At 40.2% G+C, this 24,320-nt stretch overlaps 1 protein-coding gene across 2 annotated transcripts; it reads left to right on the plus strand.

Annotated features, from left to right (window-relative positions):
- Positions 1 to 149: 149 nt before the first annotated feature.
- MYCT1 (MYC target 1) lies at positions 150 to 23,982 on the plus strand. 2 transcript variants are annotated; one of them, XM_005446564.4, is made up of 2 exons: positions 150 to 340; positions 20,997 to 23,982. In XM_005446564.4, the coding sequence occupies exons 1-2, from the start codon at positions 289 to 291 to the stop codon at positions 21,527 to 21,529; spliced, it is 585 nt and encodes a 194-aa protein (XP_005446621.2). In that variant the 5' UTR covers positions 150 to 288; the 3' UTR covers positions 21,530 to 23,982. The 2 variants fall into 2 exon arrangements, with proteins under 2 accessions (XP_005446621.2, XP_055570501.1); XM_055714526.1 differs by having other exon boundaries at positions 284 to 340; positions 21,002 to 23,982.
- Positions 23,983 to 24,320: the final 338 nt, after the last annotated feature.

Below are 24,320 nucleotides of genomic sequence, written 5' to 3' on the forward strand. Positions count from 1 at the left end.
AGAGGAGGAGGAGATTTGGTATTGTTCTGAGTCAATTTGCTCTGGCTGAGGAAATGACGAGGAGGAAACTATTTCCCCATCTCGGGAACCATGTGGTGTTCCAAGATAAGGCGAACACTTACTAATTCGAGTCCACAAGCAGGAAACGTGATACATCTATTTCCTTTCAGGCAAACAACACAGTTCCCTGGCAGCACAAAAGCATTGCTTCTACTGCTAAATCTCAAACATTCAGAAACCCATTTCACCTCTGTGGATATACTATTCTGTATTTGTTATTTGGATGTTATGGATAGAAACAGTACTTACTCTCCAATCACATGGCCACCAAAGTTTTGGGGTAAGGATTTTGTTTCTTGTTCTAGAATCTTGTTACAGTAGATGCTGAGATTTGCTGGTGATTACCTAAAAAAATACATCGAGGTACTTTCAAGCTTCATGTTGGAAGCAAAAAGTAATGAATAGATTTTGTATTTCTTGCAGTGCAAAAGGCTGTTTTCCAAATGTTTCTTTGACAAAGTTTTATCATGTTTTTAAACTAATCAAGACAGCAGGAAGTGCCAGGGCAGAATTGATTGTTTGACAAAGTTCATTACTGAAGTCGGTTGAAAAGGTGTCTATTGACTTCAGTATGTTTCAGATAAGGTAGACGTTCTCAAGTGTTTAATGGATGTACCTACATGTCAGACATGATCTGTTTATTCTTCTGATGAAAAAGGGATACCAAAAACTAAACCTGTTGCAAACTTTGGAATAAAGGCTTACGCCTCCGGAATGAAAAATTACTTGTAATTTGCTGTGGTGTCTTGTGATCAGTTTTTCCTTACTTTTTCCTCAATATATATTTTGACTATTGTCCATTAAGAATCTTTTCTTTCACTGAAACCTGGGAATGATTCATTAACTGAAACATATAGAGTTTGGGGTGGAAATATACTGAAATTCATTCAAGGTAATTAGATCCAGTGACTTGATCCTAAAGGATTCTGTGCAACTGTGGAGAACCTTTCCCTCCAAAAAGCTCTGTTACTTGCTATGTTTAAAATTAACAGGTATTAGCATTTAACATTTCAGTGAACCATACGATCTGGTTTTGTCTATTATATTATTGCTATAGAGCAATGATGCCTCCAGGAATCTGTGTGTTATATAAAACTAAAAAATAATATGCATTAGCAAAATAGGATTTTCATTGCATAGAAGTGCCCTGGGAAAAGCGTGGAAAATAACTATACAAGAAGATTCATTTCCTTAGCATAAGAAATATGTCAGATGCCATTCACATATTTCCTGCAATGACATACATTTTCCTACTGGGAGGCCATGAGCAACTCAATTTTTTTGTCTTCAGCTAGAGTAAGATAATGATACTGGATGTCTTTGAGAAATACTTAGGGATTAACTAAGGAAAAAATACTTATTACTGTTTCAGAGTCTCTTGTTGCTGGAGGTTGTCTGCTGGACTCTGAAGAATATAATTTTTGTAGAATGGAACTACATGTAATTCTAAAATGGCTCTTTCAGAACAAAAATGAAAGTACTTCCATCAACATTTACTTTAATAATCTTTATGTAAATGGTGCTGCCCCTTGTAACTATGGATTTGCTTTTATGCTGAGGTAAATTATTGCTTCAGTGTCATGGAAACATACACAAGAAATAGGAAAGTTATACAAAACTCTAAGGATTCGTTAGCCATACTGCTCAAACTGTGTCCAAGGTGTTCTCCATCTTCACGAAGAGTCAAAAACGTACCTAAGATGTGAATATTTACATTCCACAGCGGCTGGCCCTGCTGGTACTGCTGTTACTCTGTTGTTCCATTTAAGGTACTGCTCCAGGTGTGCCAGGCCCCCCTCCTTCAGTTTCAAGAGCTGCATTTGACAGCACAAAGCAGGACACACATGAGCTGCCTTATTGCTGAAAGGGCCAGCATCACCTTCCACCGCCATTGCCCACCTGACTTGCCAGGGACTGGTACTGTACCCAGCCCTGATGGCCTCCTGTTTGCTTATGCTCTGGCAGCAGACGAACCTTACAGCTTGGGTTTCTGTGATGAGCTTGCAAGGTTCTGGGAAGGAAAACTCTTAGGTTTTTCTTATTTTTCTGATAGATTTTAGAAGAGTTAATAACATTTCCTTTTCCTTTCTGGTAGGTATATCATATGTGGTAGGCTAGGGAGGGATATTATATAGTCTGTCAGAAAACGATGACTGACACAAGTTCACTGTGAGGAAGCTTCACTTAAAATGATAGAAATGTATTTTCTGACATTCTCGGAGACACATGACCTGAGCTAAAAATAAAACTACCAATAATAGATATAAATAAAATAGAATTCTTTATTACATGAGGAAGCAGTACTTGAAACTGTGATTTTTCAGGATATGGCTTACAGGCTGCTCCACTGTCTTTCTAAGCCACTCACCATATAGCATTGTGAGTGTGAATAGATTACCAAGATGCAGATCCTTTTCCATGCGTGTGTGACTTCTCAGCAGCTCCCATGGTTTTGGCCAAAGCATAAACTTAACATGTGCACAAAGGTTTGCTGAAAGGGGCCAACTTTGTGAGAAAAGAATAAATGCTGAAAAAATTGCCAAAGCAACTATTCATAATCATATTTAAACCCTTACAAGTTTAGAAACCACCTATTGTCTAACAGCTGGAAATATGCAGGCATCCTGTTTTCTAAAGCTGTCCAATGATAACTTCACAGAATAGTATCTTAAAAGTAACTCTAAGAATTTTAAAATAATGAGCAAGCTAAACTGTCTTCCACTTATTTATGTGTGAGCACATATAAATCTTTCTATGACTGCTCCAGGCTAGTGGAAGTGTGCATGAATAAAGCTGTATAGATGAACCAAGGTATACACATGCTGTGTGAATTGCCTAAGTAGTTTAAATCCTCTCTCTATATTCATGCAAAGACCTTAAAAAATAATCTAATTTTTTTTTAAATTAGCACACTGTTTTGCAAGCTCAATGCAGAGTCAGTGACAGCCTGGAAAGTCGGTAACATGCTTAGCTGCAGATCTTGCAGGAATTCTTTTGAATTCATTCTTCACCATCATCAATCTGCAGGTTTTTTTTAAATGCTAAATTATGTAGCGGAGTAAAACATTAGCAAAAAAAGGATTGTTAACCTCCTCTTTTTAAATTCATGAGTTTCATGATAGAGCTCCTGACCCCATCAGCAAATATCCTCCATGTAATGTGTCACAAGCACAAAACTGGGATTCCAATTCTCACCGTGCTAGAGCTGTTCCCTAGTACAGATGTTGCAGTCTTTGTAGACATACATGCCTGTTTCAGACAAGTTGCCTGAGCTACTGCCAGGATGCAGGAGCTCATCTCTTTCAGGTGCCAGCTTCTATGAAGCTGTGTAACCTCCAGTCACCCTCCCTTGTGGTGGGAATCCATAGTATGGTACTTTGGCAGAGGTAGGAAGCGAAGCACTTAAAGCCAGCCACTGCTGAACTTCAGCACTGTTGGTATCACATGGGACAGCAGACAGAGAATCTCAATTATTTTTTAATTGTTAATTTCAAAAGGAGGTTTGGCAATAGCTGAGTGAGAAATTCAGGGTTTGGTCCCCATCCATCAACTGCTAATTTCATTTTTTACTGTTTTAATACAGCCTTTATTGAGTTCATTTTGATTTGCAAGGTAACAGTGGGAGCAAAGATGTTTCCATTTTAACCAGGAGTGCATTTCTTGTAATTCCTAAAAGCATTTTCAGTTGCACACAATTAAATACAATAAATGGCTTCAAAACAATCCTATTTCTCCAGTGCAGATAGTAATATACTTTCAGATCAGGAAATTTAATTTAAATAGTACATTTGATCAATATGACAGCAGCAGAGAGAAAAAGTGTAAGCAGATATTAATCAACATAAACGTAGATCCCTAAACTATCCTTCAATCTAGTTTTACTCAAGTATCTATTTTAAAATGCAATATTACAATTTAATACTTTAAAAACATTAAGGACAATTTTTCTTTTCTTGAATTGTAATCCAGGGTGTTATTTGTCCAGTGAGTGGAAACAAAGCCATACATCAGTTGTCTTCCAGAATTTTAAGATTGCAAACTGCCCGACACTAATATGAGCGCTACCACCTGATTTTATAAGCTACAAATGCACTCACCATTTTAAATATAATGTCAAATTTTGCCTTGTCTCTCCCTCAATCCACTGTTCTTCTCCTCATTAAAATATTTCTGTTTGCTTGTAAGAAGTCAGGTTATATACTCTGCTAGAAGAGATGATCATTAGGAATGAGCATATTCTAACATCTGACACTGTGTGGTGATATTTCACTGATGTAGCCGGAACAGTGGTTAAGGACTTTGTGTCATTAAGAGACTTGTGAAGGGCAGCACTGGCACAAACAGTAACATAGCTGTCAGACACAGGGAAATCCGACCTCAACAGCCATAGGATCTGATTTCTCTTACAGGATCCTTCATGGGTGGTAGCCATGGTGGAGTAGAAGCAACAGCAGCAAATCCAGCCCAGTCCTTTGCAAGAAAGAAAAGAAGCATTTGACTGCCTGTGTGGTGGCCAGGTTAAGCCTGTTATCTTCCACTCTGATGACTGTGTCAGCACATTTCCAGCATACCCACGGGGTGATCTCTCCTCATTCCCTTTGCTCCTCTTCACACACTTTGTGCCCTCCAGCCTAGCTTTAGCAGCAGCAAATAAAAACTCAGTGAGTTGCCTCAGCTGTCCTGCTGGGGATGGGGACACAAAAAGGCTACAATGTGAAGCCCGCTGTGGAGCACTTCACAGCAGATGTGGCAGTGGTAGCTTCTACCAGGCTACTACTCTTCCTAGTTGGATAGCTGGAAAAGACCAGCACAAACCAGAGTACTCAGAGGGCCTTTATCCTGGTAGACTGGGCATTGTTAATAGGGCAGAGGACTTCATTAAGTTGCAGATGCAATTGCTTTGCTAGCAGATAGGAAGTGAAGGTGTGACATAGAGCCGCTTACAGATGCTTTACACCACTGCAGATATTTTTCTTAGTAGAAAAGACCTTCAGAGCTGAAGCAGATCAAAGTAGTAGGAAAACATGACAAAATTCGAGCCTTGGATTCAGATGCAGTATCAACCTCAAGGATGTATTTCCTGAATTCTTCTCTTCCATTCCCTTTTCTCCCTTTCCAAAATTTCACTGTAGCGTGCATATTCTTCCTGGTATTTTTTTTTATGACAATCAGCCAAAATAGAGTAAGGTGATTGAAAACACTGCATCAACTGGCATTTTTTTCTTGCAGTTGGACTCCCTTTTGTTACTTCATGTTTTGGAAACACGTGTTTTGCCAGTGATTTTAGAAGTGCAATATTTGGCAGCATATCACACACCATAAGGAGCTCATAGCAGAAGGAATAAATGTCTTTACAGGAGATATGATCTCCTGCAGAGTCTTCGGGTTAGATCACTGATGTCTGCAAAAGATTGCAAACAGTATGTGAACAAGTGAGCTTCTTTCTTTTGAAACCACTCGTTGGAGTCCAACAACTTCAGACTTCACAGGTTCCTGCTGTTAGAAGTGGCCCCAATGGGAGAACAAAAGAGTGAGAGGCAAAATGCTTTCTTCCAACCTCATGATGTAGTTTTAGGGAACAATTGCTTCCAATGCTTATCCAAAGTAGTAGCACATTGTTCTGTTCAGAAAACAGACTGAAAATGAGGGTAGAGACTTTTAGTGTGCAAATACGAGTATTGCTGTGATCCAAACCATTATGCTATTTTTGATGACTGAGCAAGCATTTCTCCATTCATACTGGGGACAAACATGAAAATTGTATTCCAGTGATAACTGACTTTGTCAGGTTTGCATTTCTTTAACCTCATGGCCTTTTTGCATTTAATTAAAATGGTATATAAACATAGATAAAATTACCCAATAAAAATAAAAATTAAAAGCAAGCCAAATTCATCAATGCATGATGAGTGAGAGGGGAAGAAGTAGAATGGATCCAGAAAATGTTGTCAGAGGAAGGGACGATCCATATTGACTTGGTGAAGTCAAATGTATCTGAAAGAATATATCTGAGTTCTTTGGCTGGGAGCCTGTACTAATACCTCTCCCATGTCACAGATGGCCATATATATGTATAAAATGCATTCTTCACACTGAATCTGCATCTCCCCATCTGGCATACACAGACTAAGTCTACAGCAACAATCTTCCTGCTCAGGCTTCCCTGAGTGCTTTATCATGCATTACCTTAACAAGTTTGTTTGCTTAACACTTGAATTTCAGAGTGGCTTCTGGCTCATCAGGGGTACTGATCCATCACTCAGGACTTGCAGCTCAGGGCTTTACCTCATGGTGTGTGATATTAAAGGACTCAAATCATTGAGCAGACTTCTGTTTCCATCATGATGGAATTAATATGAGAGCAAACTGTACATGAACAAACCCTTCTTCCAGCTCTCCACCTATATTTTCCAATCAAACAAATGCATCATACTTCCAGGTTCGTTATTACACATTTTCTAGAGCCCTGCTAGTTCCTTATTGCTTGCCTAACCTTCCATCTTCTGACTAATATTTTTTCCTTTATTTTTTCAAGCTGGAGCCTTTAAAAAAAGCAGAAGTTTTACATCTCAAAAACTACCTTTCCATACCCTTAAGACCTCTAATAACAAAAAGAGCTTGTCTTTCATCGCCTTTTCACAGCCAAGTACATCTACTGATGGTTGAACAAAAGCTTGTTTTAAAAACATATAATCCAAATACCCTCATTGATTGGTTCTAGTATACGTCGGTGGCATGTGAACTTGGACAACCCTATATAATAGTATTCTAACACATAAAAAAAAATAGGAAGGAGGGATGCATTTCCTAGTTTAGTCAAAAAACCCTCAGAATTCACTGCATGAAATGGCTAGGAAAACTGGTGGAAATATATAGCCTTGGAGACGAGACTCTTTCCTTGGTTCTTAGCCCAGAAGATATTGATCAGATGGACTAATTAGAGCATTATTCCTCTAAAATATGTTCAAAATGTTCCCAGTACTAGAAATGTCTAGTTGTGTGAATGGTGCGAGTGCATAATTTAAGGTATAGGGCAGAAAGAAGCAGAGTCTGTTTATACCCCTTTGCGTCAATCTGACAGACCATGTCCCTGGGGCTGCAGATTTCCCCATTTCTATCACATAATGCAGCTGCAAGCGTAGCTGGCTTAGTGGCTGTGTAGCTGTGCTGAGTAAAGGCAACAGTGACATAAAGCCTCCTCCCACTCCTCCTACAAAAAACCTGCCAACACTGCACAAAATTTTTATCAACTTCAAAATGTGTTCAGACTCCTGAGGTAGGGATCCTGACATGGAGTAAAATACATGGATTCTTCCCAAATTCACTGAGAAACTAGAATCGATTTATCTTCCTATGGTCAACTTGAACTTAGAGCAGGCAGGATGCCCTGGAAGACATTTGTGGAAATAAGCACACCGGGAGGCAGGTTTTCAGTTGGGTTTCTGGAAGCTAAGACAGATGGTTCCTCCACATTTCAAGTCCCTGTTTGAAAAATAGAGAAAAATTTTGTCAAGAGAAAGATTATGAGGTAAAATGTGACACAGAATGAGACAGAAAGATGGTTCTGGTTTTGCAAATGCTTGCTGTAAACACACTGAGTTTTTTCAAGTACATTTATCTGAGGAGCAGATGTACAACACAGATATAAAATACATTTAAACAACACTATTAAAGACAATGAGATATTTATGGTGATGTTACATCCTTGAAATGTTTATCTTCTTATTACCAGTCTTAAATCTAGTGTACCTACAGATTCTCCCTCCTGCTCTTCAGTAAAATATTACATGGTGCCACAAATTTAACAGTGAAGACATATTCCCAGATTACTTAACCAAAGATTTCACTTGAATAAGTAACTTTTTTCATGTTAATTTTCATAATAATTGCAATGTATCTGCATGGTGAATTTGCAGAAATCAGAACTGTGAAAATCCAACACAGCTCAGCAGTTTTTAGGACAGGGACCAGTTTTGGTTTTTCTGTTACAAATGACATGCACTGGGGCCTCAGACAGACCCTGAGAACATATTACACAGGCAAAAACGAATAATGGCAACAGCAGTAGAACTCAGCTTCATCTCTATAGGAACTGAGACAGAGGGTTTTTTTCACCTCTTGTAGAGGCTGTAGGGTTGTGCAACGCCCCTCGCCCCAGCCAGGCCCAGCAGCATCAGAGTAAGGTCTGCTGCATGGTTTCTGGAGCAATCGGGATGTCCCCTGACTAATGGCAGTTTGGTTTTTTCCCCTTCAGAGGAGATACTGACACACATGCAAATCCTGTGATAGAGATGTAGAAATTGTTACATAACTAGATCACGTCTCAAGTGCTCAAGAGGTCACAAGCTGATTTACGTATTCCACATTATTTTTATAATGATCATGGTAGCTAGAGGACTGCTGGAGTGAGGGAGACCCACACATACCACATTTCTTCTGCTTAGACCTGTTAAGATCTCTGTAAGGAAAGGGGTTATTGTCCTGTGTACCAGGTCAAGGTCACCAGAGTATCTTCCCATTTCCAGCTTCCCTGACCACAGCGCAAGCTGACTTGGGATATGTCACAAGGCAGCAGCAGAGCAGCCTGGGCCAGTGACTCAAACAGGACACAGCTTTCATATAAATAGTGCTAATACTGAGAGAAATAGCAGCAAGGATGTGGGTTTAACGGAAGGAAGATAAAAGACAGGATGTGATGGTGAAGCATTAGCAATGGCGGGAACTGTGTTTGAACAGCAGCCCTTCAGTGGCAACACGACAGCAGTGAACCTCATTCCTCTGTAGCACTCAGAGTCCCTGGCTCTGCCTCCGAACTTCTCCAGAAATATTCTTATACCAAACAAGAAATAAATCTATGACTTGCGATGTAATTAAAAAGGAAGGCATTGCTCGTCTTCCCCCTCTCAGCTTCAGGATATGCCACGTCTCTGTTTCCCCTCGGCTGTGTTTGAGAAGGGCTGATTTGCTCATGCACATGGCAGTACTGGTTTCCGGAGCTGTGTCTGCCTGCTTCCCTGTATTCCAGTATTGCTACAGAGGGTCTGAAGCAGCCAGGCAGGAGATGCTGCACTGCACCTTCTAAGGCTGCTTCTGCTGGTGCCAAGTTATTGGAGGAAGCCAGCACTTTCTCTGTGCTCCATCAGGGACAGGAGTCAAGGGCATATGTCAAATCTAATCCTCTGACCACACTAATTTCTCCAGGACACAGAACTGTGTCTTAACTTCATGGTGTGTTTTATTTTGAAGCTAGCTTTTGGAGGTACCATTTTGTATCAGCTACTAGACTACTATTGTTTTGTATAAACCCTATATACAAATTTATCAGATAAATCATATACTGTATTCTCAAGGGGAAGAATGATCAAACAATTCCATATTTAATATGATTATGCTTATTTTGCTCTCAGTTAAGTAAAAGATTTGACAAGCATGTGAAAGTCATCATTTCCATTACTGAACAAAAGGGGATTATATCAATAGTCAGCCTTTACATTTAGGAAGATAATACATAAATCCATTCCAAGATCTTATGTGAAGGCCTGTCAGAGAGATAAAAGTAGATATTAATGAGGGACGTATATTTTTTTCCTTTCCCTTATTCTGGCAAGCCCAAAGAACAGAGTATTACAGTAGTTGGATGAAAGCAAAAAAATATGTCATGAAGAGACCAGTCTTCTTCTAGCACTCTGTCTATTCAGAGCACGATTTCTTCCTTGTATATAAATTATTCTTTTAAAGTGAGTCTGTCATCCTCAGGCCGTGTTTTGTTGCATCCTAATTACTGCTTCTTTCCTGCTTTCCCCACCCCCCCATACAGTCATTGATTTATCAGATGCTTAACTATCTTTAACAGGAAGGACACAGATCTGAGGTAGTAGAAGGAAGAGGCAAAGTTTCTTCAGAGTATTGTTTAAATATTAATCAAACACACAGTGCATATACATTTTGGCAATTACACCTACTGTATTGACTGAGTATGTGGTGCTGCTCATTGTCACATGAGCTGCTAGAAGCATCATTCTTTATTTATCTACCAAATACAGAAATCTCATCTTTAGGAAATGCAGCATATTTCTTCTTCCAAGCACTACACCAGTGAAAGTGTTGGCATGTGAATGTGCCACATAATAAAAGGAGCTTAGTGCCGTGCTTTCTCACCAAGACAAATTCCCTGTAGCTGCATGCTAAACTGCTAGAACCTGGCAGGATTCATATTCAGATGAGTTAGTCTCAGCACATTGTGGATGCAATGGTTCTGCCTCAGTTCTTGTGGAACCTGTCAAAGGAAAATGCTCTGTATTTATACACAAATTCCAGTTTCACCATTATAATTCATTTAAGCAGGAGTCAAAAATCTTTGTGAACCAAATGAGTGTTTTTGCACGGTGCCATGTCCCTTACACAGAAGATTAATCTGAAGCATAAAGGTGGAATGAAATGTCCACAATCACAAAAGAAGAGCACGAAGTAAAACCAAGACTCAGGATTGACCCTCCTGCATTTGCAAGATTATCTTCATTTCACAACCCTACCCTTTTGTCTGGGGCGGGGGGAAACAAATTCAGAAGACTATCAATAACAGCTAGTACAGACAAATTCCTGCTTTTCAAGGTAGAAGGTTCATTTCCAATAAAAAATTAATAAAAGGCACTTATTCAGATTTTGAAACCTATTGCATAGTAGTTAAGTTAGCACGAAGCAATCCTAGATTATTCTTCTAACATAATTTATTCCCCTTCTAATTGAGGAGATGGGAAAAACACTTAAGTAAGTTTAATTTTCATCTACTAAAAATGAGACAACAGTAACTTAAGATTTATCACTCAAAAAAACTCGATCAAAACTTCATCAACAATACAAATATATACAGCATTGCTATGAAATAATGTCTAGGAAATTTTCAGAAAAATATTTGGGGCAGAAAAAAGTAGTTGGTTTGATGCAATGCAAAACTTCTTTGGACTCTGACACATGCTTTCTGAAGCGAACAGCTAGGGCAGTTTCTGCTTCTCAGCAGAGGCCTCTGCCTTGCTTCTGTAGCATCTTATTTGCAGAAGAAAGTTAAATCCCTTTTTCAGATATTTGAATTCATAATCCAGCATCTTAACAGACACTTATGGAATATTTGACCATTTAACTGACATCTGTTAACTTTAAACCCCTTGCCTTAAAAAATTATGTTCTATTGATGCCATCTCTCAGTTATTCAGGGTTTCCATTACCAACCAAGCCAACCAATCCAACACATGGCTGCTGAGGGAGGTCCATGTGTTATGCAGACAGAGCATAAATGAAGAAGGAGACCCTGGATGGTTCTGTTGACTGAGAAGCGCAGGAGTCTCTAGACAAGTAGGACCTGAACCAGTCTGGTGCAAACACAGCCTCCCAGATACCACTGTGGGACAAACACCAATGCCCTACCTCACACGGAGTCTCCAGCCTGGATCATCTGTCGTGGGTCATCAGGAGCTGACTAATACTTAGATCAGTAATTACCTCACTTAGAAATAATACCAGCATTTATCTGCTTGTGGTCGCACAGATTCTTGTGAATACTACTTAATTAGGTCTCCTATCCCACACTGAAATAGATATCCATGGACATATTTGGTGCAAAGCAAATCTCTGAAACGGATTAATGGTCACACTGGAAGCACTGGAAGAAGGAGAGCTCAAATTTCTGAACTGGAGATAGCTAACTGAAGAGTCAGTACTGCTACATATGAACATCTGTATTGCATTACTGGGCGCAGCCTAGGTATTACTGCAGTGAAAAGAGCAGGAAAATCTGATTTAAACACAGATCCCTCTTCCTGCTCCTTGAATACTTGTTTATTGTAAATTTTAGATCAGTATTCAGCGAAGGTCACAAACAGCTCCTTTTCCTCTCATTCTTACACTTTGTACAACTTCCTAATTTTTACCTGAAGAAGGCCCTAGTTTTAGCAATCTCAAAAAATAATGAGACCATGAAGAAAACACTAAACACTGTTTTCACTGATGGCTATTTTTGAACAGGCAATACACAAGTTAGACCTGTCAGCAGAATACTCTGTGGCAGTATTTCCAAGGCAGTATATTTCTGAGTGAGAAGAGACTGCGTCTGAGAAACCTTGCGGGTTTGGGTCCCAGTAGATTTCCTTCAGCTTCTGCCAAGGCACTATGCTGTACGTATCTTTTTCATTCATTTTATCTATGTTAATACATGATGTACATTTAAAATGGAGAGTAAGAGGGACAGAATGTGTGAAATTTGGAAGGGAAGATTGCTCCTTTCTTGGAAGCAGCTGTGAAGGTTGCAGGGGGAGAAGGAGAGAGAGGGCACGGCTAAGAGCTAGGAGCAGAAACAAGGTCCTGCCTCTCTGGTGGTGGAAACGAGCACTTGGCACCTAGAGGCAAATGTGCAGAAGTTGCAGCATCTCCGAAAAGCACTGCATTGAGAGCCACTGTTTGTAGGATGTGCTGGCAGGCTGAGATCTGGTCTTTATTTCTAGTATACCTAGTGTCTCAAGGTACTCAGAATGTGCCTTGTCACTCTGAGTTTTCTATCTTTTAAAATATTGTGCCTTATATTCTGATAAAACTTTGGGTTTCAGTGTGAATGTTTCTTGGCCTTTTGCGGGTTCTCACAGTAAGGACGAGCTCTACTTGAAGCTGTGTCTGGGCCTGGCAGGCTTTTCTCAGATCACAGACTACAGAATTGCTGTGGTGGGACTGAAGGTGATTTCAGTGGATTCCTTACCCTACAGTCTTCCCAGTAACCTGAAAATCTTGTGCTTTGTTCTAAACCCGGATGTCTTCTGTTTTCTTAAATGTAGCATATGTACTTTCATATTTCTTCCTTAATTTTTAGAATTTTAGGAAATCCTACTTAATTTTAGGTTTTCACTCCAGTCACTTGTGCTCTGTTCATATAGGAAATTATTTTGTCCTCAGGCTCTGTAAAATAATCTTACCAATCAAGTAATAACAGTAATGTCATACTGCACTGTGGCAAATTGTGATTTACTGTTTGACTCGGGTTCACGCGGAGGCCATACAGCTTAGGCTTATGCTCTGGTTTTGTAAGGTCAGTAAGAATGCCTGGCCAGAGGATTGTTTGCTGCACATGTGGAAAAGATCAAAATTATATTACTGTCTTTGTAGTGCATTAGGAATCATAATGAAACCACACAGTAACAAAGTTTCTATCTCTGTCTGCATAAAGGAGTCTTTGCATTGTTTTATATAGTTACGCCAAAAGCATTAAATTAAACATGCTGACATCTCTATCTTAGATGTTTCCTTCTGATAATTACAATTACTCTTTATTTATCATTCCAGTAAAAATGAACTTCCAGTAATATCAAGGGAAGATCATTACCTCTGAGTTGGTTTGTGGGTTATTGAGATGGCATATTCCACTCTTCCGGCTTTTTATCACAACAAATTATGGTATTAGTAAACAAAGCAAGTGTACTTTGGTGCATGGAGATCATTCTGGACATCACTGTGGATAGCAAGAAATATGAATTTAAGAACAGATGTAGTTTCATGCTTCTCCATCCGCACAGATATTTGTGCAAAGCCACAAAACTGTGCAAGCTTTACTTCATTAAGCTTCTGAACACTTTTGCTGTGCCTCAGTCTATCTTCCTTTCAAAGCCTGTGCAAAACACTAGTCCTAAGAGTTTATGGCAATATAATTCAGAGGTTTTTCGAGTTTTGAGGTACTATTAACGTCTGTGTAATCTTTTGTTGGGATGTTTCTTTTTCACTTTTGCTGACACCCTATTTTGTTAGAATTAAGGTGATTTTTGATTAGAGATTTCCAGCATAAATTTCCAGCAGAGGGCAATCTTGTTCCTAAGTAGGATGCTCGTTTATGAAGTTAACCCTCTAATAAACGGTTGTCCCTTCTGCATTTCAAATGGAGAATTAATCCAAAGGCACAGATTGCGGATTTTTTTCCTTGTCATTTACTTAATTTTTTAGATGTTTCTGGAGCCTGTTTGCTTACCTGATTGAAGAAAGTCTTAGAAACTGCACAAAATATTGTCAGTATGGACCTTGAGCTGTCATCTGTCCGATCTTCCTTTCAAGACAGGATTAACTATATTACAACAACTCTTGACTGATACTGGGTTTTAAAATCTTTAATGGGGGTAGATGAGCCACCTACCTGGACCACCTATTCTAGTTCTTACCTGTCCTCACAGATAGAAACACATTTTTTAATTTCCTTTGATCTGTTTTAAACCTAGTACTTTTAATTTTATTTGCAGTGGACATAAAAGCAACTATTTAGTTATTAGGTGGAGTGGAAGAATTACTTTCTGTTGTTGCAGAAAAGAATCTCCGAATAAAACAACCCTCTAGCAAGCTGTGTCTGAATGCAGAACAGTGACATTCCTGAGAGCCTAACTATTCTGTTTATTTTGTTTATTAGTTCTCATGTCCTGCACAATCTGCTTTTCTTCCAGAGTTTTTTTCTACAGATTCTGTTTTCCAGTTGCCACCATCCTTGTCTATTTTCTGGATGTCACAACTACCTGAACTACCTTGTGCTGTAGCCTGTCACTCTCACTCATCTCGCAAGAGTCATGTGTGACCTTTCTTAAACTTTTCTCATGACTAAGATCACAGCTGGTTGATATTACACAGCAATTGTAACACAGCCCACCCAACTGAATCATGGACTGCCTAGAAATGATTAATGAGAGGCTGCTTTGCTAATAAGATTAGTGGCAGAGGTTGGGAAGATAGTAATGTCAACACTTGTCCGATACAGAGAAATTGCTTTTTTCAACTCAGCATGACAACAGCAGCACAGGAGTTGGCTACTGATACCAGCCCCAGCTTTAAACTAAGTTTTCTTGGAATAAGTAGAACTGGCGTAAGATTTCATATAGTTCACTTCAAACCTTCTGTGGTGGGAAAGAGTGGTGGCTTTTTGAGCCCAGGATATTCCCTCTGTCCAAACGTGCTGCCAGGGATGCATGAGGAGAAGTATCTGCAGCCTATCCAGCTTAGGGATGGGCGTTTTCTATAGGTGAAGGAAGATGCTATGAGTTTGTTCAAACTTTGATGGACCCTGTTGCTCCTGCCTGGTTTTGCACAAATGAGGCTGTTATGAACATCCACTGATAACTTATCTGAACCTCACTTGAAACCTGAGACACTGAGACTCCTGTAAGACAGAATCTGAACCATTCTTACTAGTCAGGTTACTAGATTTGTCATTTGAAGGTGCAATTCATGCTTTATACACTAGTTGGCGCTCTACATTAAGCTATTCAGTGTTTAGGTAGGAATTTGCATACTGGTTTTTATGGTTTTTATACCAGATTTTGTCACTGAGCTTTCATTTCAGGAAAAAATATAGCCTAAGACAGAGGCTGAGCTGGATGTTTACGTGTCTGAGATCAAACTCTCTATCAGCTGTCAAGGCAATGTGTGTGTGCGCAAGCGTGCGTGCATGCAAGGGGAAGAATGCTTATTAATAATACTGATACTGAAATGCTTACAAAACTTAGACAAGTTTTGAGTCACTGGCTTATCACATCACATAAAGTAAAGAGAGCTCACAAAAATGTGAGAAGGAAAGAATGTAAGTGCAAATAAATTTAGAGTTCTAGAATTTGTATTGAAATTACAAAAATAGCTCTTTCCCACTCTAAAACATAGTGGTATGTTCTGACATTTCTCATTGCTAATACAGCTGAAATCAATGAACTTGTACAATCTGCCTACAAGCCTGATGGAGCCCACATGGAATAGAGTTTGCATGTCAGGTGCGCGAAGCCTCATGCTAGTTTTGGACAGGTGGAAAAAAAGAAAGATGGGAAAATTACTGTCAGTTGCTGAAGTAAATGAACAGAATCTTGATCTAAATAATGTGAGTAAAAAATCTTCATAGCAATCTGGGTTTGAATGCTGAACAGTGCCATTCTTGACTGTCAAGCTACCTTACCACTTCTAGTAACTGTAAGATTAAACTACTTATTTCTCTTTTAATAAAGCAAGAACAAAAAAGCTCCAAAACATAAAGAAGATTGTAATATTGGGAAGTCACCCACTAGAAATCAAATAAAATGTGTAGGTATCATCTCGCCCTATGGGTGTCTTCTGTCTCCTTGTACTTAGTAATAGCATGAGCAGAACACGTTTGGAAAACTAACTGGTCTTTTATTAGCTTTATTAGCTGTTATTGGCAAAGTTGTAGTTCCAATTCAAGTTATGTGTGCACAGCCTGACTAAAAGATGCTTTCCCATTTCTCTGTCCTTTGCATTCAGTGCTTTGTCCCCCCTGCCCTGGTTCTTGCTTTTAGATGGTCTCATTGAAGCTGCTACTTATATGATTTTGAAAGGTATCCCTTCATATACTTTGCCAGCTTATAAGTTTACAGATGTATATATTTGTGAGCAAGGGGCAGGGAAGACCTTGTGCCCACTTTAACTTTACACCTTGGAGAATTTTGAGTTTATGGAGCAAAATGCTGTTCCAGCTTGTCGCAGCCAGAGCTGAGGGCAAGAAAGAGAATCCTTGGGAAAATTAATCCTCAATACAAACGTGTTTTGAATTCAAAGAGATGTCTTGCTATCTGATGTGGTCCATACACATGAAAGGAAAATGAAACCCTCACAGAATTAAGAGATTGATCTGAGTATGTCTGCAAGGATCCTGCTAAACTCCATGATAGAGGCAGGATCCTCCATCACAAAAAGCAAATCTATTTTATGAAGATTTTCGTTGATCCAGGGACTGACAAGTCCAGGTAGGGACTGTGTTGCTAGTTTTTGGTGAGGTATACCCCAAGATGAGGAAGGAGAGAACATAGTCCACTTCTCAGAAGACTTACAGATTGATATGAGCCCCCTTTGGTTGGCCTTGCTACTGATACCCCAGCTGGATGGGAAGAACTTGTTTCAGGGCCAAATGCTAGGGAAAGCACCTTTTCAGCCAGTCTGTCATCTTTACTAATCACATATCCAAATTTCTCTTGTGTAAATTCTATAGACTGTTAAGGACTTGTTAGAAGCTATCAGCTTGATGGGATATATATACTTCATATATACAGTTCGTGGAAAGTTATGAAAGCCTTAAAGAAAGCTGCAACAACCAAGAAAAACATTTGCATAGCAGAGGCAATAATCCCTTGGACAAACCTGTAGCACTGCATTTGCCTAACAGTACATGCAAAAATCAGAGAAAAGGGAATAGAGAGACTTCAGAAGGCATTGCCTGATCTGGGTAGGTGTTGGGCTGACAGACATGTGCTGGCTTGGGTGTCCAGATCTGATGGTAACATCCAGAAGTCACGCATGTTACTGTCGGTTTTGATTCTCCAACCTTTTTTGCATGGACACATTGGAAGCACCATAGATAAGAAAGGTAATGTAGCTAAGACATTAGGTTGCTTTGTCTCTTTGTCCTTTTATTTCTGGCTTTGTACCTCAAAGTCTGTCCTGCATTGTTGAAAAAACCCTTTGTTCTTCACCTCAGCTGGTGTTAGAGGTGAGAGAACAAAATTGCCTGAGGTGGGGCACCAGATCTTTTTCGTGGTGGCATAATCAGTTAAAGCAGGCAGTGTGAGTAGCCTTAGAAACATACAGATCAAAACATATTTTTAGGACCAGCACCTGGGGAGTTATTGTTATGGTTATTGGCAGCATTCCTACCCTATTCTCAAATTTATTTATTTTTTTTCTTAAGAGCAGAGGACAGAATGACATGCACAGCTCTCAGGAAACCGTAAGATATTACGATGGCCCCTTGGGAGACACTGTGTCAGTGTTGCTGTGACTCTTCTGGCTGGCACTGCCCAGATTAAGGAAGGAAAAAACAACTCTGTGGAAGCCAGCTGTTCCCCTCAAAATCCCAGGTGCAGCAAGTCCCACTCTGCCTTTGATCTTTTTCTCTGCTTGGTAGTATTTTCTCCAATGTACCTCAGGGCTGTGATTGCTGGACATTCTAAAGAGGAAATCAATGGGCATAGATTTACAATTCTTCAACGTATGATTTTAGAACTAAAGTACATTTCAGTGAAATTCATCATCTGCAGGGAGTGAACAAAAATCAAGTTCAGCCTATTAGATGCACAGTTTCCACTAAAGTCAGGGAGAGACTGGAAATGGAAAGAATAAAGTGTCTGTAACCAGTAGGTCTCACAATATTCTCATAATAAGAAGCAAAAAGATTAAATGTATGTCCAAACGGAAATGAGAGCATTTGGGGTACTATATGGCAACTGCAATAGTCAGTGTAAACTCAGCTGAGTTTCCCCAGGGAATAATTTGACCCTCTATTTTTACATTTGTATGTAGAGGTAGAAAAATAAAAGAATCAAAGAAGTTAAAGAAAATTAAGACATTATCCAAAGGGATAATTGTTTGTGCTGTACCTCCAGCACAGGGGAACAGCACGTGGGAAGGACCGAAGAGCTGCACTCAATACTTTTGTCAATTCTCTCATCTGCTTTTAACAGTGTGAAGTGTGAATTAATTGTGCAGGTGGTGAAAATTATGGCCAGAGGGATTCAGGGACAAACCCCTACCATGGTGCACGGCAACCCCAGAGCTAGGTACATTCATGCATCTTGCTGTGCTTCTGCTTACAGGTGAGGCTGCCAAGCCCCGCAGAGATCCCTTTCACCTCCTCCCCATCGGAGCTGAGGGCCCAGGCAGGAGTGACATATGGGGTGACAGCACAGAGCCCTGTGCCTGGGTGTTCCCTTGGCAGTCTCAAATACGATAACCTAACTAGCATTCCAGCTGAGGTGCAAAGGCAACCGTCCTAAGAAATTATTAGTCCTTGCTCTGCTTCCCTGCAGCCATCCCGGGACAACAGTAGGGGTACCCACACTGCAGCTCTAGTGCTCGGGGAGTGCTGTCTTTAGGACACCCGCTGGGATTTACTGAACTGGAGGTCACCAAGTCCTAGCTCTCCCTTCCCACCTTTGGGAGTATGAGTAGCAATTTAACAGCAACAGAATGTATTAAATCCATTAAAATAGTGTAATAGGCTATTCCTGACCAAAAGGGGCACAGTAAGGCCTGCTGTGTCTCTGAAGATGTCTTAGAAAGGGCAGAATCACGATGAGTTCCTCGGAAGGCTGCTTATGCTGACAGAGCTCTGATCTGCAGCCAGGAGCTGCAGTGCAGGATGCTGCCTGTGGGTTCTTGCAAAAAGGACACCAGACTATCACCCTTTGACTTTAGAGTGCTCAGTCAAGAGTTTCTTAGTTGTAAAAATGAGGGCCTAAAGAAAAATTATATTTTAGGATCAAATCTGGTCAGCCTCTGAATGAAATTCCTCAGAGGGAGCAGTGCTCTGCAATGATACCCTATGCTTTATGCTCTCCTGTCTTTTTTTTTCCCATTTGAAAAGGATAATGGTTATACATCTATCTGAAAGCAGAGGTTACAAGCAAGCAACAGGAGGTTTGTACAGCCTTCCAAAATATCGGTGCCTTACTCAAAGCTTAAGTTTTCTGGGCCTCATGGAACTTCAGATCTATCCTGAGAAAATATAAGGTGAATAAACTTGGGTAGGAGATTAATGGTGATGCCAGTAATCCATGACACTGTTGGTCCTGTCTAGAATCACACCTGCAAAAGGCATGTAAGGATGAATGCACTGCCTCTGACAGGGTTTGAGGGGCAGCAGCAAGGGCTGGGTTCCAATTTAATGCTGCTTGAAGTCCCCACCCAGAAAGCTGTGAAAATTTTATGCTGAACTTTCTGGTGCTCAAGGAGATATTTTTCCCCAAGTGCAAGTATGAATCACATAGCTACCAATTTCTCACTAAAGGGAGAAAACTAAGAAGGTAGGTAAGGATGGTAATAATAACTAATTCTTAAAGTGCAATTATACCAATAATCATTTACATCTCCCCTGCTGGAAGGAAAGTAAATGTTTGCTTTCCCCTTCCTGCAGTGACCTGCCCTAAGTTTAAGCCTTGCTAGGCTCTGAGGCCAGACTTAAGCAAAGATGTGTGTTGGCACATGCTAGGGTGCAAGCCGGTTCCACTGACCATGCCTGGCACCTCTCCCTTCACTGTGTGCTGGCTGCTCTCCATAGGTGTCCCTCGGGCCACTTGTTCTTTTTTTGCCTCTTCAGCACCTGCTTTGGCTAATTCCCACAGCTCGGACTTGATGGCATTACTTTCGGTTGTGGAAATGAGTGTGCAGCACCATAAATTCAGGGGAAACTCTTTAACAGCTGTTACCCTGCAAGAACATTCTGAACCTGGTCTTATCCTGCCCGTTTTGGGCTCCAGTGTTGGCATCCCAATCCTGGAGTTACTACCTTCTGTTATGGTGATGGCAAATATTCAAGAGACTTAGTATTACTAATGGTTATCTCTGACCATAATAATTCAGGGCATAGTAATTTACATTAATTACTATAAGGATTTAAAGTATCTGTTACTCAGCAGTAAAAGGCTGGGACGTGTTCTCATGTTGTAATAAATACAAGGCTTACTGCATTAAGGACATGGCAGCAGCTACATCGCTGTTGTAATAGGTGAACTTGCAAACATATACACATAGAACATAAATATTATAAACAAAACGACAAGTCTGCATAAATCCACGCCTCATACTATCCACAGAAGGAACTGCTTGGCAGTTTTGTAGCACACCTTGGGGCTGGTGTGTGACTGAATTAGAGAGGGAGTAAAGACTTTTCCCTTGCATTGGTACAGAAACTGGTATTGCATGGAAAGCTACTTTCTGGATGTTGTTGAATTATGCAAATTAAAGAAAAAAACACCATATAGTCACAGCAATCTGAACCGCTGCGTTTGTGTTGTGAAGCTCATGTATTACTTAGAAAGACCTTAAGGTTTGTTCATCTTTTAAGGAGGCTGCCATCTTCAATTAATTTTCTGGCAGGAAAATCCTTCAGAGTTAATGAGATAACTTTGCCGTGTGTTTTTGCTGTATTTCAGAGCAGATAACGATCGCCTTCACAGTGTCCATGGTGATTGGACTGGTGATTGGGGGCATCATCTGGGCATTGTTCACTTGCTTGTCCCGTCGCAGAGCTAGCGCCCACATTTCCCAGGGGAGCTCCTCAGCCTTCAGCCGTCGGTCCAGACCTTCCTCCCATGGCCACACTACCGGCAGGACTGGATTTTACCGCAACAGCAGCTGTGAACGTCGGAGCAACCTCAGCCTGGCCAGCCTCACCTTCCAGCGGCAAGCCTCCTTGGAGCAAGCCAACTCTTTCCCCAGGAAGTCAAGCTTCCGTGCGTCCACCTTTCACCCTTTCCTGCAGTGTCCTCCCCTCCCTGTGGAGACGAACAGTCAGCTCATCACACTCACTCCCACAAACACCACCACAACCCTTGTGGGAAGCACCACCAACAGCTTAAGTCGACCTGAATTCCACTGGTCTAACAACAGCCTCCGCATCTGCCACTCCACACAAACCCCACCTCCCGCCTATGAAACCATCATAAAAGCTTTCCCAGACTCCTGAGCTAGGTCCTTGCTGCAAACACGCATGTGCATTTTAGGAGGAACCTCAATCATCTCAACAATGTTCTGTGCTTGATGAAGATCTCTGAGAAGTCTCTGGCTGCCGTTGTGGAGGGGACATACATTGCCAAGAGGCAGGTAGCAGCGATTTCCTGGAGTGCAATGTCCCACGGTCCAAGGGATCATTTGTCTTTGCACTGCTGGCTCTAATTTACTGCTCTGACATGTGCTTGCATATTTATAGTGCTGTATCTTTAATTGTAATCATAGGAAAGAAAATGCTGCCACATAAAAACCCAGATCATTTCTTGAAGGAACAGACCATATTAGGGATTACTGATATACCAATTTTCGCAAATTTCACTATTCTGTTTTCTTTAAAAAGAAAAAAAAGTTTTGGTTTTACATATTTTCCCAAGGATATTAACGTTTCAGAGAACAGCTCCCATTACCCACCTTCTTCCTATAACCACAGAACAGCTTCTGTCTGAGGAACCTTAGATGCAGACCTCATAGAGGATTTAACATCACAGTCCTGGCTGTGGTCATAGGCATCCTGTTTTGCTGACTGTGAAGGATTTTAAAAGACTCAGTGTTAGGGCTGTTTGTATAAAATTCCACATAGTGTGGGAAAATATTGAAGTACACAAAGATATACACAGAGAGAAGTTTTGAACAACTTACTAAATGCATGGTAACAATTATAACGAATATTCTGTCTGCAACCAGCAGAACAGGTAGTCATACTTTGATACCCAGTAAGGCTGTATGGGAGCAGAACACCTCATGTTTCATTTTTCCAGTTCTGGTTATAAAGATAAGCAGCATGAATGACAACTATACTTTTAATTAAGTTTCCTGTTTTGCTATGGGATTGCTCATTTCCTTATTCAAATTGCTTTTCTCAAATTGTACCAACATTTAATTCTTCCTGGCAAATTATTCACTGACATCTTGTCTTCCACTAAAGCAAGATTTTAGACATCTATGGCTGAATACTGGGATTGTACAATTAGTTGGAATATGAAGATAAAGATGGAATATTTAGTTGAGGTTAACATGTATTCTTGACTCTTATGCATGTATCATGTCAAGCTAACCCCCAGCTTAGTAAAGACTAATTGCACTGACATGAGAGACATCCAGGATTTGGAAACAGCACAGACAAATGGGCCTGGTTTAAGTCACGTCAGTTTCCTGTTGAATATTTCATGTTCAAATAAAGGGTAAAGAAATTCCACAAGCAGAGGAGCAGCCCTGCTCCTCACTTACAAATAAGCCTGTTGTTCCTAAAAGGGCTGGGCAACTACCCGCTGCAGGACTCCTAATTGAGGGGACTGGTCCTGTGCTTCTGTAGAGAGAAAAAGTCCTCATCTGCTTTCTGGGAGGGATGAAGATTCAGCGGCTTTTGAGAACTGGCAAAATGCTTAACATCTTACTTTCCAGGCTTTTGGAGACTGGCAGCATGCATCCCTTTGCCATACTCAGCATCCATCAGGAAGCACTGATATTGATCTCCAAACTGCAATCTTCCAGACTAATACTACCGCATTTGCAAATATTACTACAAACATTGAGCTTACAAGCATTACTTACTGTAAACCACAAGTATTCCTTATTGTAAAGGCCAATTATTTTGCATGTATATTACTGACTGGCTTTCATTGTTTTGTTTTGAGTGTGCAACTTTTTTCCTTCTGGAGAGATATATATCACTGCTAGAAGAACAACCATTTACAAAGTTTACAGAGCGCTTCACTGCAGACACTATGGGTTCTAGTATACCGAGGACTTGCTGATAGGACTGCCAAACTGCATTTGGCTGGTCAGAAGCTACGGACTTAAAAATAGTCCTCTGGAGAAAGAAAGTTTTGTTATTTCAGTCATTAATAATATTTTTTTTTCATTTAGTCTTACTGAATCTGGTGAACTTCATTGCATGCACAAGTGTGTTCACGGTGTCCTAGCTCTCAAATAGCTGATGCCACCTATTCTAATGAGCTTGTGAAAAGCAGAATTCAAGCCTGCTCCCTTTGCTTATTGAGTTTGGCAGACTGTTTGAGTCATTGTGGTGTGTACCCCGCTGGCCAAAACTGCTTGTTCCTTGAGAGTGAAATTGTTTTAGCTGAGTAAATTTTTACTCCTGGACTGTAAGTGCACATTACATTACAGTTGAAATTTCCACAGCATATTATTACTTGTATTACACTATATTTAGTAAACCATGTAGAAAAGGAAGCTTAAACGTACTGTATTTTTTTCCTCTGGAAATCTGTACTGGATATCAAAACATTTTTTCATGTGCCCTGAATTAAGGAGATAAAACCACAGATTGTCTGGTGCATAACCAGTATGGCTGCCAGATACCTAACTACTAGTTTAAACAATGTCTGAAATGAATGTTTTGCAAGCACTCTGGAAGCTTCAGAATGTGAAATAAAGTTATAAACTCAAGCTCGTGTTTTTCCTTAAAGATAAATGTGTTGAATTGCACAAAAGAACCTTTAAAGGGAGGGGTCCTTCTCTAATTGTGCAAGCTGATATAGTTGGAAGTTTGAATGAGGACATGGTCTATCTTCTGCTTCTGTGGTGAGACACCCTAAAGCTGAAGACATTATATGAACAACAGCGTCCAGAGATTTTAAGTCCACTGGTTTCCAAGTACTTAGACTTCAATCCACAAAGTTTTTGAGCAAATGCTTGCTTTAAGTGGATTGGCAATCACTATAAGGTTCCTGCTGAAATGCACATTTTATTGCATTAGAACCAAAGCACATTACACAGGATCAACT

Source organism: Falco cherrug, chromosome 6, assembly GCF_023634085.1.
Source record: "Falco cherrug isolate bFalChe1 chromosome 6, bFalChe1.pri, whole genome shotgun sequence".
Lineage (NCBI taxonomy): Eukaryota > Metazoa > Chordata > Aves > Falconiformes > Falconidae > Falco > Falco cherrug.